At 39.5% G+C, this 14,607-nt stretch overlaps 1 protein-coding gene across 1 annotated transcript in view; it reads left to right on the forward strand.

Annotated features, from left to right (window-relative positions):
* The window catches only part of LOC124774951 (mediator of RNA polymerase II transcription subunit 12), a 365,571-nt gene that overhangs the window by 103,859 nt on the left and 247,105 nt on the right, over positions 1 to 14,607 (forward strand). Inside the window, exon 16 of the mRNA XM_047249660.1 lies at positions 11,804 to 11,957. Coding sequence (XP_047105616.1) covers positions 11,804 to 11,957 — 154 coding nt within the window. The remainder of the gene's footprint in view (positions 1 to 11,803; positions 11,958 to 14,607) is intronic.

Below are 14,607 nucleotides of genomic sequence, written 5' to 3' on the forward strand. Positions count from 1 at the left end.
TTTACAATTTGTACAGAAACAAGATGGCAGTTATAAGAGTCGAGGGGCATGAAAGGAAAGCAGTGGTTGGGAAAGGAGTGAGACAGGGTTGTAGCCTATCCCCGTTGTTATTCAATCTGTATATTGAGCAAGCAGTAAAGGAAACAAAAGAAAAATTTGGAGTAGGAATTAAAATCCATGGAGAAGAAATAAAAACTTTGAGGTTCGCCGATGACATTGTAATTCTTTCAGAGACAGCAAAGGACTTGGAAGAGCAGTTGAATGGAATGGACAGTGTCTTGAAAGGAGGATATAAGATGAACATCAACAAAAGCAAAACAAGGATAATGGAATGTAGTCGAGTTAAATCAGGTGATGCAGCAGGAATTAGATTAGGAAATAAGACGCTTAAAGTAGTAAATGAGTTTTGCTATTTGGGGTGCAAAATAACTCACGATGATCGAAGTAGAGAAGAAATAAAATGTAGACTGGCAATGGCGAGGAAAGCGTTTCTGAAGAAGAGAAATTTGTTAACATCGAGTATAAATTTAAGTGTCAGGAAGTCTTTTCTGAAAGTATTTGTATGGAGTGTAGCCATATATGGAAGTGAAACGTGGACGATAAATAGTTTAGACAAGAAGAAGAGTGCTGAAGATTATGAGGTATTGAACAGAATTGGGGAGAAGAGAAATTTGTGGCACAACTTGTCTAGAAGAAGGGATCAGTTGGTAGGATATATTCTGAGGCATCAAGGGATCACCAATTTAGTATTGGAGGGCAGCATGGAGGGTAAAAATCATAGAGGGAGACCAAGAGATGAATGCACTAAACAGATTCAGAAGGATGTAGGTTGCAGTAGGTACTGGGAGATGAAGAAGCTTGCACAGGATAGAGTAGCATGGAGAGCTGCATCAAACCAGTCTCTGGACTGAAGACCACAACAACAACAAATTTCGATTTTTGTAGTTTTGCCATCACTCCATAATCTTGAAAGTTTTTGAAGATTTGACATATCAAATATTTTTCTCCTCCCACGTGGAAGACACTTTTAATAGATCATCAATGTATAAGGTAAGCCTGTGTAATAACTCCTGGCCAAGGACAGTATCTAGTGCAGCAGTAGAAACACCAACAATTACGTTCAAACAAACAGCAGAACTTTGAGTTGATAACTCCTTCCTACAAAAATGACAGCCATATATTTGCATGAATCCTCATCAACTGGAACTGTCAATACAGTGTGCACAAGTCAATAGCAGTTAAATACTTCACACTATGGACTCTCTGAATCTGCACTTCTGTGTTCTCTGAGCAAGTTTTCACTTGTACATTAATTTCGTTGATAGCCCTCACATCTGTTACCAGTCAAATACTACCACCTACTTTTGCCACTGCTAAATAACAGATTACAATACTGGCTCATCGAAGATTTTATCGTGTACCAGTTAAAATTCTTCTGATATCTTTAGTTACAACAGAGCTTTGAGCCCAAGGAATGGAGTGCGACAGATAGCAAAATGATTCATGTGGCTTACGTTTAGATGACATGTATACACTTTGATTATACACAGTTTCTCTTCAAAAATGGTGATATAATTTAATAAAACACTTGGCGAGTCTCCTCATTGCTCTTCACTTGAATAAGTTGAATCCAACTTCTTTTGTTTTATTTGTTCTCTTAAATCACTGATATTTTCAACCTCCAGTTGCTGCAACCATAGTTCAGAATTCTCTTTTGCTATGTATTATACTTGTGTGTGTTGGTAATATCTGCCTTAGCCAACCACAGTTTTAATCAGTTCCATGACTATCTCTGTGCCATCAATTATTAGCATACAAATACCTGTTGAGAGGTCAGTCACAGCTTGTCTCTCACAGAGAAAATCAGTTCCCATTATGCAGTCCATCACTAAGGAATTTGCCTTTGGAGAACATGCCTATTGTTGCTCAGTTTCCTAATTTTAAGAGGGAACATGCCTAGTGTTGCTTGATTTCCTAATTTTAACAGTAGGTGAACTTTCCATTTTGTATTTCAGGACCTGGTGCCAGCAGCTCCCAGTACACAACAGTTACTCAATTGCAAGATGCATATGTCAAGTTTTTCACAAATCCTACTATACAGTTCAGTCAATATTTTATTTGCTGCAGCTTCTATATCTATTATAATTGGAATGAGGATATCTCTACATAAGACCTGAGTGCTGACTGCCACACTGTCTTACGTGTATTCTTACATTGATTGTCATTACCATCCAAGTCTTCTCTTATATTGAGTCCTTTATAATACCAGGTGAGTTGGATTTCTTTTATTTCACCCAAATCAACCTCACAGCCGGGACTCAATGCAGTTGAGTTTATTTTCCTCTTGTGATGTTGACAGTTGGTTCATATTGTCTGTCCCCATTCTCTCAACATTCATGTCATTCCATTCTTGATCACATTATAATCCCCTGATGTGTGCTGCCACTGTCTATTGCTGGCATGGTTTAAAATACTCTTGATTGAAACTTTTCATTATGTGGAAATGACTTGGCATCTTCGCCTATCAAGTCAGTTGAATGTAAAAGTGACAGAAGTTCTTTGATATTAGAGTCTGCTACATTTATTAACTTTTCCCCAATGGGAATAGGTTCTTTTGCTTTTAATATATGTACATCATCACACTGCAATAGTGGGTGGTCCCAGTATCTAGTTTTGTTCAGCACTTCTCAAAGATTTTCTGTAAACTTCCTTGATGGGACTGGAAATTTTACAGATTAAACACTTCCTTTCTTAGTCTCTCTTGTATACCAGTCACCAATGTTTTGCTAAGAAAGCCTTTTCCAATTTATCATAAGTCTGGCAGCATTCACTTGTTTCAGTTGCCCATAAAGCTGCATTGTCCAGTAGAAAGCCAGTTGGAAATTCTGTCTCCTGAGCCTTGGACCATGACCTAGGCTTAACACCCTGAAATTCTTCTGTGAAGACAATTGGATGAAACATCCTTTTGTTAGGGTTGAAAATTTGAAATTGTCTATGCTTATCGAGGTTTTCTTCCATCATTAAACTCGTAAAGCATGGCACAGACTTCATATCACATGGCTTATCGTGCTATACAGAAGCTAGCACTTCGTGTTGTGCATGATGAATTTTACTTCATGTTGGATCCTGAACAAAGGTTTTTTCAGAACCCTGTATCACTGTTTTATTATCATTGATTACATCCTTCACATTACATAATTCCCTTTTTATTTCATTTAATTGTCTGTCTACTGCACTACACCATAGTGGCACATCATGTTTTAATTTTTCCGTTGGCTCTAGACTGTGACTAGCACTGCAAGAGGTACACTACACCCCTCAGTTAAATCTAGAGAAATTTTGTTCATTGCTTCTTTGACCTTCGCATATGCCTTTGGAAACACCATTCCTCCTTGCCTGCAACCCAACAAGTAAATTCCTCGTTTAGCGATTTCCTGTTAGGCTCTTTCTGCTCATTCTGTAGCCTGTCTTGTTCAGCAGCCAAATTGTTGACTCTTTCCGATACCTCCTGAATGGTTCCCAATAAGTCAGACTATGCTTCTGTTACACTGCCTGCATAATCTGATAATGTCTGTACCCTTTCAGGTATGTCAGCATGTACTAACTTCAACACAGCTTTTTCGTTAGCTAGCTCTTTAGCCACCATGTCATTTTTTGCTGGCAATTCTAAAAGCTTAGCCTGAATTACATCTTGTTTAGTAGCCATGTCATCCTGCTTTTTTGATAATTGCCTCCTGTGTTTTCTATAACTCAGATGCATCCTGTTTGTTGGCTGTGTCATCCTCTTTTTTTTTTTCAATAATTCTGATCCTTTGCTTCCCTTTTTTTAAATTCTAATGCCATTGCATCTTGTTTAGAGGCTGTGGCATCCTGTTTGTAAGCTCCCATAGTAGTTCTAACACTAGGGATGTGTAGACATTACCTTTTCCAGTTTGTAAATAATACTTCTAATGGATGAGTAGGTTGTACTGTTTGCTGTACAGTCTTTTCCTCTACTATATGGACACATCCATAGTACCTGCACTTCTCTTCATAATGTTCATCTGAGCAAGCGTCCTTACCATCAGGCAAATTTAAAATTTTTCACAATTACTTTGTAACATTTCACTCTTCAAAAACATAATTCTACTTCTTCCTTCTATATATCAATTTTTAACAAGAAACAGTCTCACAATGCCTATTGTGATTGTTGAAATTGTGAGTCATCTAATTTCAAGCAAAATTAAAAAAAAATTACTCTCTCTGGTCAAAAAATTGCTTAACAGCTAATTAAAACTATCACCCTAGATTGTGAGCAATTCTGATTAAAACTTGAAACCCAGCATCAGAAAAGTATAAATGTTAACTTGCCCACGCTGCTGTTTTTGTGAAACGATCTCATTGACTCTGCACACTAAAAGTTAAGTTCCCCTCCTTTAGGTTTCTCTCACCACTCAGCCTCAGTTATATCAGTACATGAAACAAAAAGTTACACAAATTTTGATTCCCTGACGGATGTAGTTGGAGCTTTACTGTAGTCCATACTTTGATCAACAAGGCACTGGCCAACTAGAATTGGAACTGCTGCTTCCAGGTGACATGGATGGTAAAGGTCTGTTAGTAACAACTTGCAAGAAATCTATTTCAATGAAGATATTGCAATCATAGGGCAAAATTCCACATGTCTTGAATGCTACCATGATGTTTGAAGGAGTAAGGCTTTTCAGATGAGTACTCTCTCAACTGGCAGCAATTTCATAGATCATGATTGGTTTTCCTGGGTGTTGCATTAACCAAGCATAAATTGCAACATCATATGTAAGATTAAAAGGTTTAAACATTCTGACATCCAGTGGCTGAAGCCTGTTCATCGAATGTGAAGGTTGTGACGCCACTATGTTTTGCCTGGTTTCAGACATACTAGCAAGATGGCTCTCAGGGTTGTCATAAATTAATAAGAAGAATTTTCCTTTGAACTTGGTGATTGTTTTATGAATTGTTTCATTGCTTCATAAAAAGTTCCACATTCATCCAATTAGAGGTTGAAGCTAGACCCAGGCTTGCAGGAGGTGCTTCATTCATTGTGTGCTCTGTAAAACACAGTCTTGAAAAGACTAGGAGTGGTGGAACACTGTTTCTGCAGCACTCAATACCCAGCAAGTTGTTACAAATGCCCCTTTTTCAGCACTTGTCACTTTTGGATACTTGCTTTATTCCTCATTCAGCAATTATCTTGATATGTTCCTTCAGTTTTGTTGTTGTGCTGGTTTCATCCAGATTAAAGATCTATGTTTCATCAGCAAAACTGGGGCTTCTCTTAATAACTTCTTCTAGATTACCAGAAAACATTCTTACATCGTAATTGTTGAATGCAATTGCCCTTGACAGTCTGCATCCTTCTGGCGTTATATTGACAGTGTTGGGTGCCGTTTAAGAAATCCCCGTATCCATTTTACTCAAGCACCTTTTTTGGCATTCCAGGTCTCGGGTATTTTCTAATTATTCTTTACAGCTGGTTCATAGGCTGGTTTTCTATGTTCTACAAATGGCAGCCCATAGAACATTTTTGTACATGTAATTAATTATGACACCAAGACTGATTCTCCTTCATCACTAAAGATTTGTCTGATACATTAATTAGGAGTCATGCAAGTTCTTCATGGGTGATTCCTTATATTTCTTTACATATTGTGCCAATGTCTTAAATGGCAGCTGTAATTCCTTCCCCACAGATCAAATACTACACTACAGATCAAATACTTACTACCAAGTCAACGGCTTGCCTCATACACCCAGATGTAAATGACCCTATCTGGATTTTCAGTTTACAATCCCTTGGTATAGTTCTAAAATGTAAAGTAAATCCAATCAAAACTATCAAACAATAGAAAATCTAGGATGTGTGTACAGTCGTGTTTGTGAGTTGCATTTGTGTGTGTGTGTGTGTGTGTGTGTGTGTGTGTGTGTGTGTGTGTGTGTGAGCGCGCGCGCGCACATATGTGTACCTATTGATCACAAAGGCCATTGGCTGAAAGCTTTAAGTGTGAAAATCTTTTTCTTGTGCCTATCTGCAACTCGGCATCTCCGCTGTATGGTGAGTAGCAACTTTCCTAAAATTCATAAGGAGCAATTTGAATTTTTCTCAGCATCAGCAGGAATTGCCATTTATTGTGCAATGCTTCCCTTACACAGGATAATGTATTGTGCAGTATATTGAGCATTTATCAGTATTAGTAAACTCTGCAAATTCAATATATTTTAAAAACCATCATTACTGCTCTGACAGTGTCAATATTATTGCACCTACTCAATATTGTGTCAGGGCTCGTTAAGCCATACCAGACTGGCAATATATTTTGTAAATCCCAGCATTCAGAGTTAACAAATTATTTGGATCTGTCAGGTACTTTTCATCACAGCTCCTGTGTATAGAGGGGAAAATGAATAGTACCTTTTACATCATGGAGGTTTTAGAATGTGAAATACTACCTCTCCTTCATACAGCTCTCCATGCCAGATTTCAGTAAGATCATTCCCAGCCATGTGTCGTGAAGAATGTACAGGTCTTCTTCAATAGACGCTACTTCTCTGGCCAGCATGTTTGTCTGATACATCATTTATCAAAGATATTTGACATTTGGTTGTTCATCTTCAGGTTTCTCAAAGTACTCCAGCAACCACTATTAATATTTTATGGGCTCACATACAAACAGAGTGGAAAGTGTTTTTCCAGGAGCATATCCATTCCCCCTTTGACTTCAAACTACGATGTCTAGAGGTTCTGGCTGCTCCGCAAGTGAAATTAACACAATACTGCACTGTCAAAGTCAGGGATGCTGTACAGTTCTGTAATCATAATCATTTTTGTATAGTCATGTGTGAGTCTGTGATTTAAAGTCTTGTTTATTCTTTGTGTCATTGCAATTTTGCAGATGTCAGTTTACACACGTATATAGGCTATATGCTGGCTTTTTACAAGTGTGGTACTGTCTACTTGGATGGCTTGGTGGCTTAGTAGTTTAAGTGACAGACTAGAAATCCAAGGTTCAGGTTTCAATTGTCAGTCAGTACTAGTGGTTTTTTGTGCCACCTACCGTTTCTTTCACTTCTAGCAATGATTTTTTGTAAAGAAATGTCAATTTGCACCATAGTTTGGAGTCCATATTAAACTATAGACCCCTCCACCTATAATTGGGTGGGTAAGTTGTTCCAAAGTCAGAGGAAAGGAGGACTACCACCTAAGTTTGAAGACAATTTTACACATTTTGATTTTTAATTAACCACTTACAAGTATTTCTGTTGATGAACTCAGTTGTGGTGTATAAGTTATTGTTGTTGTAAATAAGCATAAATCTGCTCTTTAACACATTTCTGTTGTCTCTGTTGGATATTTTAGTTCACTTGGCCTAATAGTGCTTTATAACACTTTGGTAAGCTGACTAGCTTTTGGATTGAACTACAGCAGTCGCGAGAAACTTATGGGACATTAATCAAAATATCCACGGGTGTGCTGCCGGTCTATAGTGTCCAACGGGCACAATATTTCGGCGATCAAACATGTCGCCATCATCAGGTGAACTGACGGACTGAGCTCCTGTGAACGTGCCAGCACGGAGATCCGTACGCTATGGCTGCTCAGAGGGAACTGGGTTCGGTCGCGGCGGCGGCCGATTTAAATACCCTCCGCCCGCGGCGCGCTCCCTCCGCTTTCCGCGCCCCGCGCCACGGTCGCAGGGTGGAACAGATTGCGACGACGTCTGAGATGACGTCGGTGTGATGGCTCTGTCCGCCGTGGTCGTCACAACTATACGTTTGCTCGATTTACTCTTGATTAACCCAATCACTGGTTCCCAAGCCTTGCTAAGATTATAGCCACAGTCACGGTTTATGAGGTCGTCATTGGTGCGAATTTCAATGGCCTCTCTAACAACGCTGTCCCAGTATCTCGACGTCTGTACCAGAATCCTCGTGCGGTCATACTCCATGGTGTGATTTTCCGACAAGCAATGTTCAGCGACCGCCGACTTGCTCGGATACATCAGTCGAGTGTGCCTCTGGTGTTCACGGCATCGATCCTCGACGGTACGCATCGTCTGACCGATATACGACTTGCCACATTGACACGGAATCTGGTACACGCCGGCCTTCCTCAAACCGAGGTCATCTTTGGCGCTCCCCACCAGTGCACGAGTTTTATTTGGAGGACAAAACACAGTTCCGACCCGGTGTTTCTTCAGAATGCGGGCGATTTTCCCCGAGAGTGCACCTGTGTATGGAATAAATGCAGTGCCTACCTCCTCCCCCATGACTTCATCCATCTCAACAGGTTGTGCTGCAGTGGTTGGGCGGAGAGCACGTTGAATCTGCCACTCTGAGTACCCATTTTTGCGAAATACAGTTCTCAGATGTTCCAATTCCTGGGGTAGACTCTCTGTGTCAGAGATAGTGCGTGCCCTATGTACTAGAGTTTTAAGTACCCCATTCCTCTGTGAAGGGTGGTGGCAGCTGTCTGTATGCAAATACAGTTCACCTGATGATGGCGACATGTTTGATCGCCGAAATATTGTGCCCGTTGGACACTATAGACCGGCAGCACACCCGTGGATATTTTGGTTATCAAATACGCCGGGAGAAACTCAAGAATCACATTATGGGACATTAACTGTGCTGGTTTTTTTTTTTTTTTTTTTTTTTTTTTTTTTTTTTTTTTTTTTTTTAAGCTAGTATCACAACTGTTCAAATAGATAGCTGTTAACTGTACTTATGTGAACTCTACCCATACCCATTACAGATTATATTATCTATAGTCACCCCCCCCCCCCCCCCCCAAAAAAAAAGGAAGAAGAATTATGTTGGTCCCAAAGTTATCAATAACTTATGCCAAAAGCAACTGAATTCAAAGAGAACTGATGAAGCTAACATAAGCTACATGCAGATGAGTAACAGTAGTTGCTCATGTGAAGGACAACCATTTCTTGAGTGCCAAACCCTTAGTGTCCAAAAGCATGGGTTTGGATAGCTAAAGAAGAATCTGAAAAATAAGTTTCACTTCAGTCTGACAAGATAAACGGAGTAACATAATATTAAAATAAGAAAAAGAAAAGGAAGAGGCAGATAGGCAAAGGCAAACATCCACTGGTATCTTGCTGAAAATTGGCATTATGAGATCATGGTTGTTTGGAGAGACTGGTAAATTTACTGAAAATAAATTATGATGTTTAATTAAAATAGATCTGGTACTCAAGAAACAATATTATTTTGTTAAATAGCAGTACCATACATATTTCATTTTACATTTTTCACAGTGAGTTGGCAATGAAATGTTGAAAGTTTTCCTGTATGGTCAAAGAATTTTGGAGTAGCCTTACCCTACAACAAGAGCAGATATTAGGAAAAAAGCATATTTTATACCAGGTCTAATGACTAAGTGTAACAATATATTGTGCTTTTGAAGTCATCAAATAATGGTTTTGTTGAAGACCCTTTGTCATTTTTGAATGACAAATGTCTGACACCAGAATATTTGCTATTGCATGGAATAGAAAGCAAAAATTTATACCTTTTTATTCTACTTTTGGAAACAAATGAAGCCTGTTTTTATTTATTACTCTGTATGGTATGAAATAGTTTAACACCCAATGTCATTACTTCAGAAATAACACAATATTTTCAATGAAAATGCTGTGTGAAAGAAAATAATTTGTTCCAATGAAAACACAGTTTATTGTTACAGTTGCTCATAAGCCCTGGAAGGAAATAATCATTTTCCCCAAATCTGATCTTTCTCTAGGCCAAGACCCATACAACATGTATTGAGCATTGTGGTGAATATCAATATTTAATTGTTAACTCAGTGTAAAAGATATCAAACAAAATGTTCCTGCTATCTTAAAGATGAACCTGTAGTTTAAAAACAATGCTGAAGAGTCAAAGAAACTCGTACCCCTGCCTAATATCATGTAGGGCCCCCACGAGTATCTGGAAGTGCCGCAACATGGGAATGGACTCTACTAAGGTCTGAAGTAGTACTGGGCGGAATTGACACCATGAATCCTGCTGGGCTGTCCATAAATCAGTAAGAGTATGAGGGGGTGGAGATCTCTTCTGAACAGCACGTTGCAAGGCATCCCAGATATGATCAATAATATTCATGTCTGTGGAGTTTGGTAGGCAGTGGAAGTGTTTAAACTCAGAAGAGGGTTCCTGGAGCCAATCTGTTGCAATATTGGACATGTGGGGTGTTGCACTGCCCTGCTGGAATTGCCCATGTCTGTTGGAATGCACAATGGACATGAATGGGTCCAGGTGATCAGACAGGATGCTTACGTACGTGTCACCTGTCAGAGTTGTATCTAGATGTATCAGTGGTCCCATATCACTCCAACTGCACACACCCACACTATTACAGTGTCTCCACCAGCTTGAACAGTCCCCTGCTGACATGCAGGATCCATGGATGCATGAGGTTGACTCCATACCCATACACGTCCATCTGCTCGATACAATTCGAAACGAGACTTGTCCAACCAGGCAACATGTTTCCAGTCATCAACAGACCAATGTCAGTGTTGACAGGCCCAGGCGAGCCGTAAAGCTTTGTGTCATGCAGTCATGAAGGGTATACGAGTGAGCCTTTGGCTCTGAAAGCCCATATTGGTGATGTTTCATTGAATGGTTCACATGCCGACACTTGTTGTTGGCCCAGCATTGAAATCTGCAGCAATTTGCAGAAGGATTGCACTTCTGTCACGTTGAATGATTCACTTCAGTCATCGTTGGTCCCGTTCTTGCAGGATATTTTTCCAGCCACAGCGATGTCAGAATTTTGATGTTTTACCGGATTCCTGATATTCACGGTACACTTGTGAAATAGTCATACGGAAAAATCCCTACTTCATCACTACGTCAGAGTTGCTGTATCCCATCCACATAAGCCGACTATAACACCACGTTCAAACTCACTTAAATGTTGATAACCTGTCATTGTAGCAACAGTAACCAATCTTAACAACTGCACCTGACATTCGTTTTATATAGAGGTTGCAGACCACAGCGCCATATTCTGCCTGTTTTCGTATCGAATATGCATGCCTGTACCAGTTTCTTTGTCGCTTCAGTGTTATGAATAATGTGACTATTTAACAATGTCATATAATGACATTATTTGTTATGTTGTGAGACCAAAGAAGCATCGCCTTTGGTCCCCCAACATAATGTGACAATATCCTTGGATGACACATACAAAGCAGTGGACCCAGATAAGTACAAATTATTTAATAATGGGTAGTCACAGATTTATTTTCGGTAAAACTCTGTTTGCACCCATTTGGTTTCAATATGTATTATTTTACAAGAAATCAGTGATTTTCTTGTAGTTTTATTAACTTTCTTTTTCCTTTTCTCTTATTGCACTGATTTCATACAAACAACTGGCACATGCATAGCAGTTCACTACATGACTTACAGTAGCAGTGGATTATCACAAAACTGCCTGCAGTTTCATACTTTCTACAGCATTGCAAAGCCCCCAGTGTACTCTTTGAAGCAGGTTGGCTGATATTGTGTCCAATGAGTTAATAACCTATATAACCCTCAAGACTCTATGAGCGTGACTGTAGTACACTACCTCAGTGTTATCATTCAAAACTGGTAATGTTGAGAGTAATTAATAAGTTCCTGAAGTGGCAGAAATCCAAAGAGAACTTTTTTTCATGTCAGACAGTCAAATGACCTCAGACAGGATCTATTTTTATTAATTGATATCCTTGTAATTTATAAAATTCCTTTGCCATTTGATCTGTATTTATTACGAATATATTTTCAGGATGAACCATTTAGTATGCATGATTGCAATCAGCGCCATGTCTTGCTGTATGGAGTGGGAAGAGTCCGTGATGAAGCCAGGCATTTGGTGAAACGCATGACAAAGGAGATCTGTAAGCTATTTAGCAAGAAGTTCAGCATTGATGTAGCTGAAGGTAAACTCACAAATTTGACTCAAGTCATTTTTAACTATCAGTTTAAGATGTATGCTAGCTTCTTCATATAATACTATATGTAATAAAAACAGCCACAAGTTGTGGAAGGTATTAGTCAAAAGTTCTTGACCTAGGTTTCAGCCCATATAAATGGACCTTCTTCAGAAGTCTTATTACATTTTATATGCAGACCATGATGTGCTGCCAATAGGCTTAGTCATAATTAAAATTTACAGCCATAAGAACACCCCTCTGTCATACGTAAAATAATACACATATTAGATGTGGCTTGTGTGACCAGTAATGGATAAACGTGCAACTATCAGTATGACTAAGCCTTTTGGCAGTACATCCTGGTCAGCATGTAAAACATAATAAGACGTCAGAAGAAGGTTCATTTATATGGGCTGAAACCTAGGTCCAGAGTTTTTGACTACTACCTTCCACGACTGGTGGCTATTTTTATTACATATGCACAGTTGCTGCTGCAGCCATGCTTAAGATTCATATAATACTGTTACATAACAGAAATACGTTGTGGGCAAATGTAAAATTTGCTCAAAGCTCTCTACCCAGCAGCAAGCTAAGGCAAGCAGTCCCTAGAGTGCTCCTCCAGGGCATCAAACACTCGCCTGCTTCGATGGGGTTGAACTCTGGCTTTCGTGAACCACATCTTGTCAAAATCAGGTCACTACGGACAATCGGGATGAAATCATCTTCCAAAACCTTCACTTACCATTTGGTACTCACTGTGCCATAAGGAATATTGCATTGATTATTCTGTGACTGGAATTATGTTGAGACTGGAACTGGGGAAAGGCAAAGGCAAAGGTCCTGAGTTTGAGTCTTGGTTTGGCACACAGTTTTAATCTGCCAGGAAGGCTGATCTTAGCCACTGAAAAGTTCCATTGCAGAGATTTCCAGAAACAAACAAACTAAAGAGAAAACTTTTCCCAATACATTAAAATGGAAGCAGTCCCAGACCCTCTAGCTAACACAGTAGCACAAGCCATAGTTGGCTAAATAATTGGATCTTCAAGTTCAGAATACCAGATACCTAATAACAGACCAAGGTGTAAATTTGGTATCAGGTCTAATGAAGCAGTTGTGTGATTTGCTTCACATTTGCAACTTAAGAACAAGTTCCTTCCAGTCACAAGCAAATGGACAAACAGATAAGGTTCACAGTAACAGCCAACGCAATAAATGGGACACATACCAAGCATTGATAATTTCAGCGCACAATTCTTAAGTTCACTCTAGTTCACCATATGAGGGTGGTATACATAGAAAAATGCCATGATAAAAATCCAAGCTTGGAGCTGACAGCGAGACAGTAAAAGAATTCGCAAAATGTGTACGTGAGGTTTGGCAAAAAGCAAAATGAGCCAATACAAAGGCATTAGAACATCAAGAACACCAAGCGAGGTGGCACAGTGGTTAGCACAGAGTGAAAATTTCATTATGGAAACATCCCCCAGGCTGTGGCAAAGCCATGTCTCCACAATATACTTTCTTCCAGGAGTGCTAGTTCTGCAAGGTTCGCAGGAGAGAGCTTCTGTGAAGTTTGGAAGGTAGGAGACAAGGTACTGGTGGAATTAAAGCTGTGAGGATGAGTCATGAGTTGTGCTTGGGTAGCTTAGATGGTAGAGCACTTGCCTGCGAAAGGCAAAGCTCCCGAGTTCGAGTCTCGGTCCAGCACACAGTTTTAATCTGCCAGGAAGTTTCATATCAGAGCACACTCCACTGCAGAGTGAAAATTTCGTTCTGTTAAGGTTATAAATTCCTGTTTTGCTATTCTTGTATCATTACTCCACTGCGTGCTGATCAGCCCGCACCACTATACTCCATTCTCTGTCATCCCAACAACAGTAGCAGTCTCAATCCAGACCTCTAAAAATTGATGTCAGAAGTGTTTACATTCGCACCCACCACTGTAGCAGAGCCACATCTACAACATAATCACCACCACCTTCTGGACCTCCATGCTAACACTGTGCTGTGCAGTGAATGAGCAGTTTTCTGTTGGCCTTTCTGATTGTGTTATTGTTAGTGGCCACGTTGAATTGTACGGACATTAATTCCACTCCCAGAGTGTCATTTGTTAAACTGTGGGAACCAGCAGACTTGTCTTTTTCCAGCGAAAGTACTAGAGAAACGTACTTAATGCCAGTGAGGTGCAAAGTTTGTAATTTATAAGGCCATGAATTGCCCCGTACTAGGACTATAATAGCTACAAGTGATATTTGTAGAAGTTTTGGGCACTTGACACAGGGCTGTTCAGAATTACGTTGTGGTATAACCTGGTATGAATTAATTTATTTTATTGTTGTGTGTAATATACATGTAGTTTTCCCGTATATTTATTTTGTAACAGCTGTAGTAGAATCCTCAGAATGGTGGAAACATGTTGCTGCTACTTTAACAGAATAATTGAAAACATATGTGCAGGAAAATATAAGACATATATAAGCAAGTTGAAACCTTACAGGCTGCTGTATAGTACATGCAATCAAGGTCATGAGAAGCTAAGATCATGTTACATACACCCTGCTATCCTCTCAATCCATCAACAGCAAATTTAATGATCAATTTTTCCAGAAAAACACAGGATCTCACAGTGTTCATTAAGAGATTATTAGCTACCACC

This window comes from Schistocerca piceifrons, chromosome 2, assembly GCF_021461385.2.
Source record: "Schistocerca piceifrons isolate TAMUIC-IGC-003096 chromosome 2, iqSchPice1.1, whole genome shotgun sequence".
Classification (NCBI taxonomy): domain Eukaryota; kingdom Metazoa; phylum Arthropoda; class Insecta; order Orthoptera; family Acrididae; genus Schistocerca; species Schistocerca piceifrons.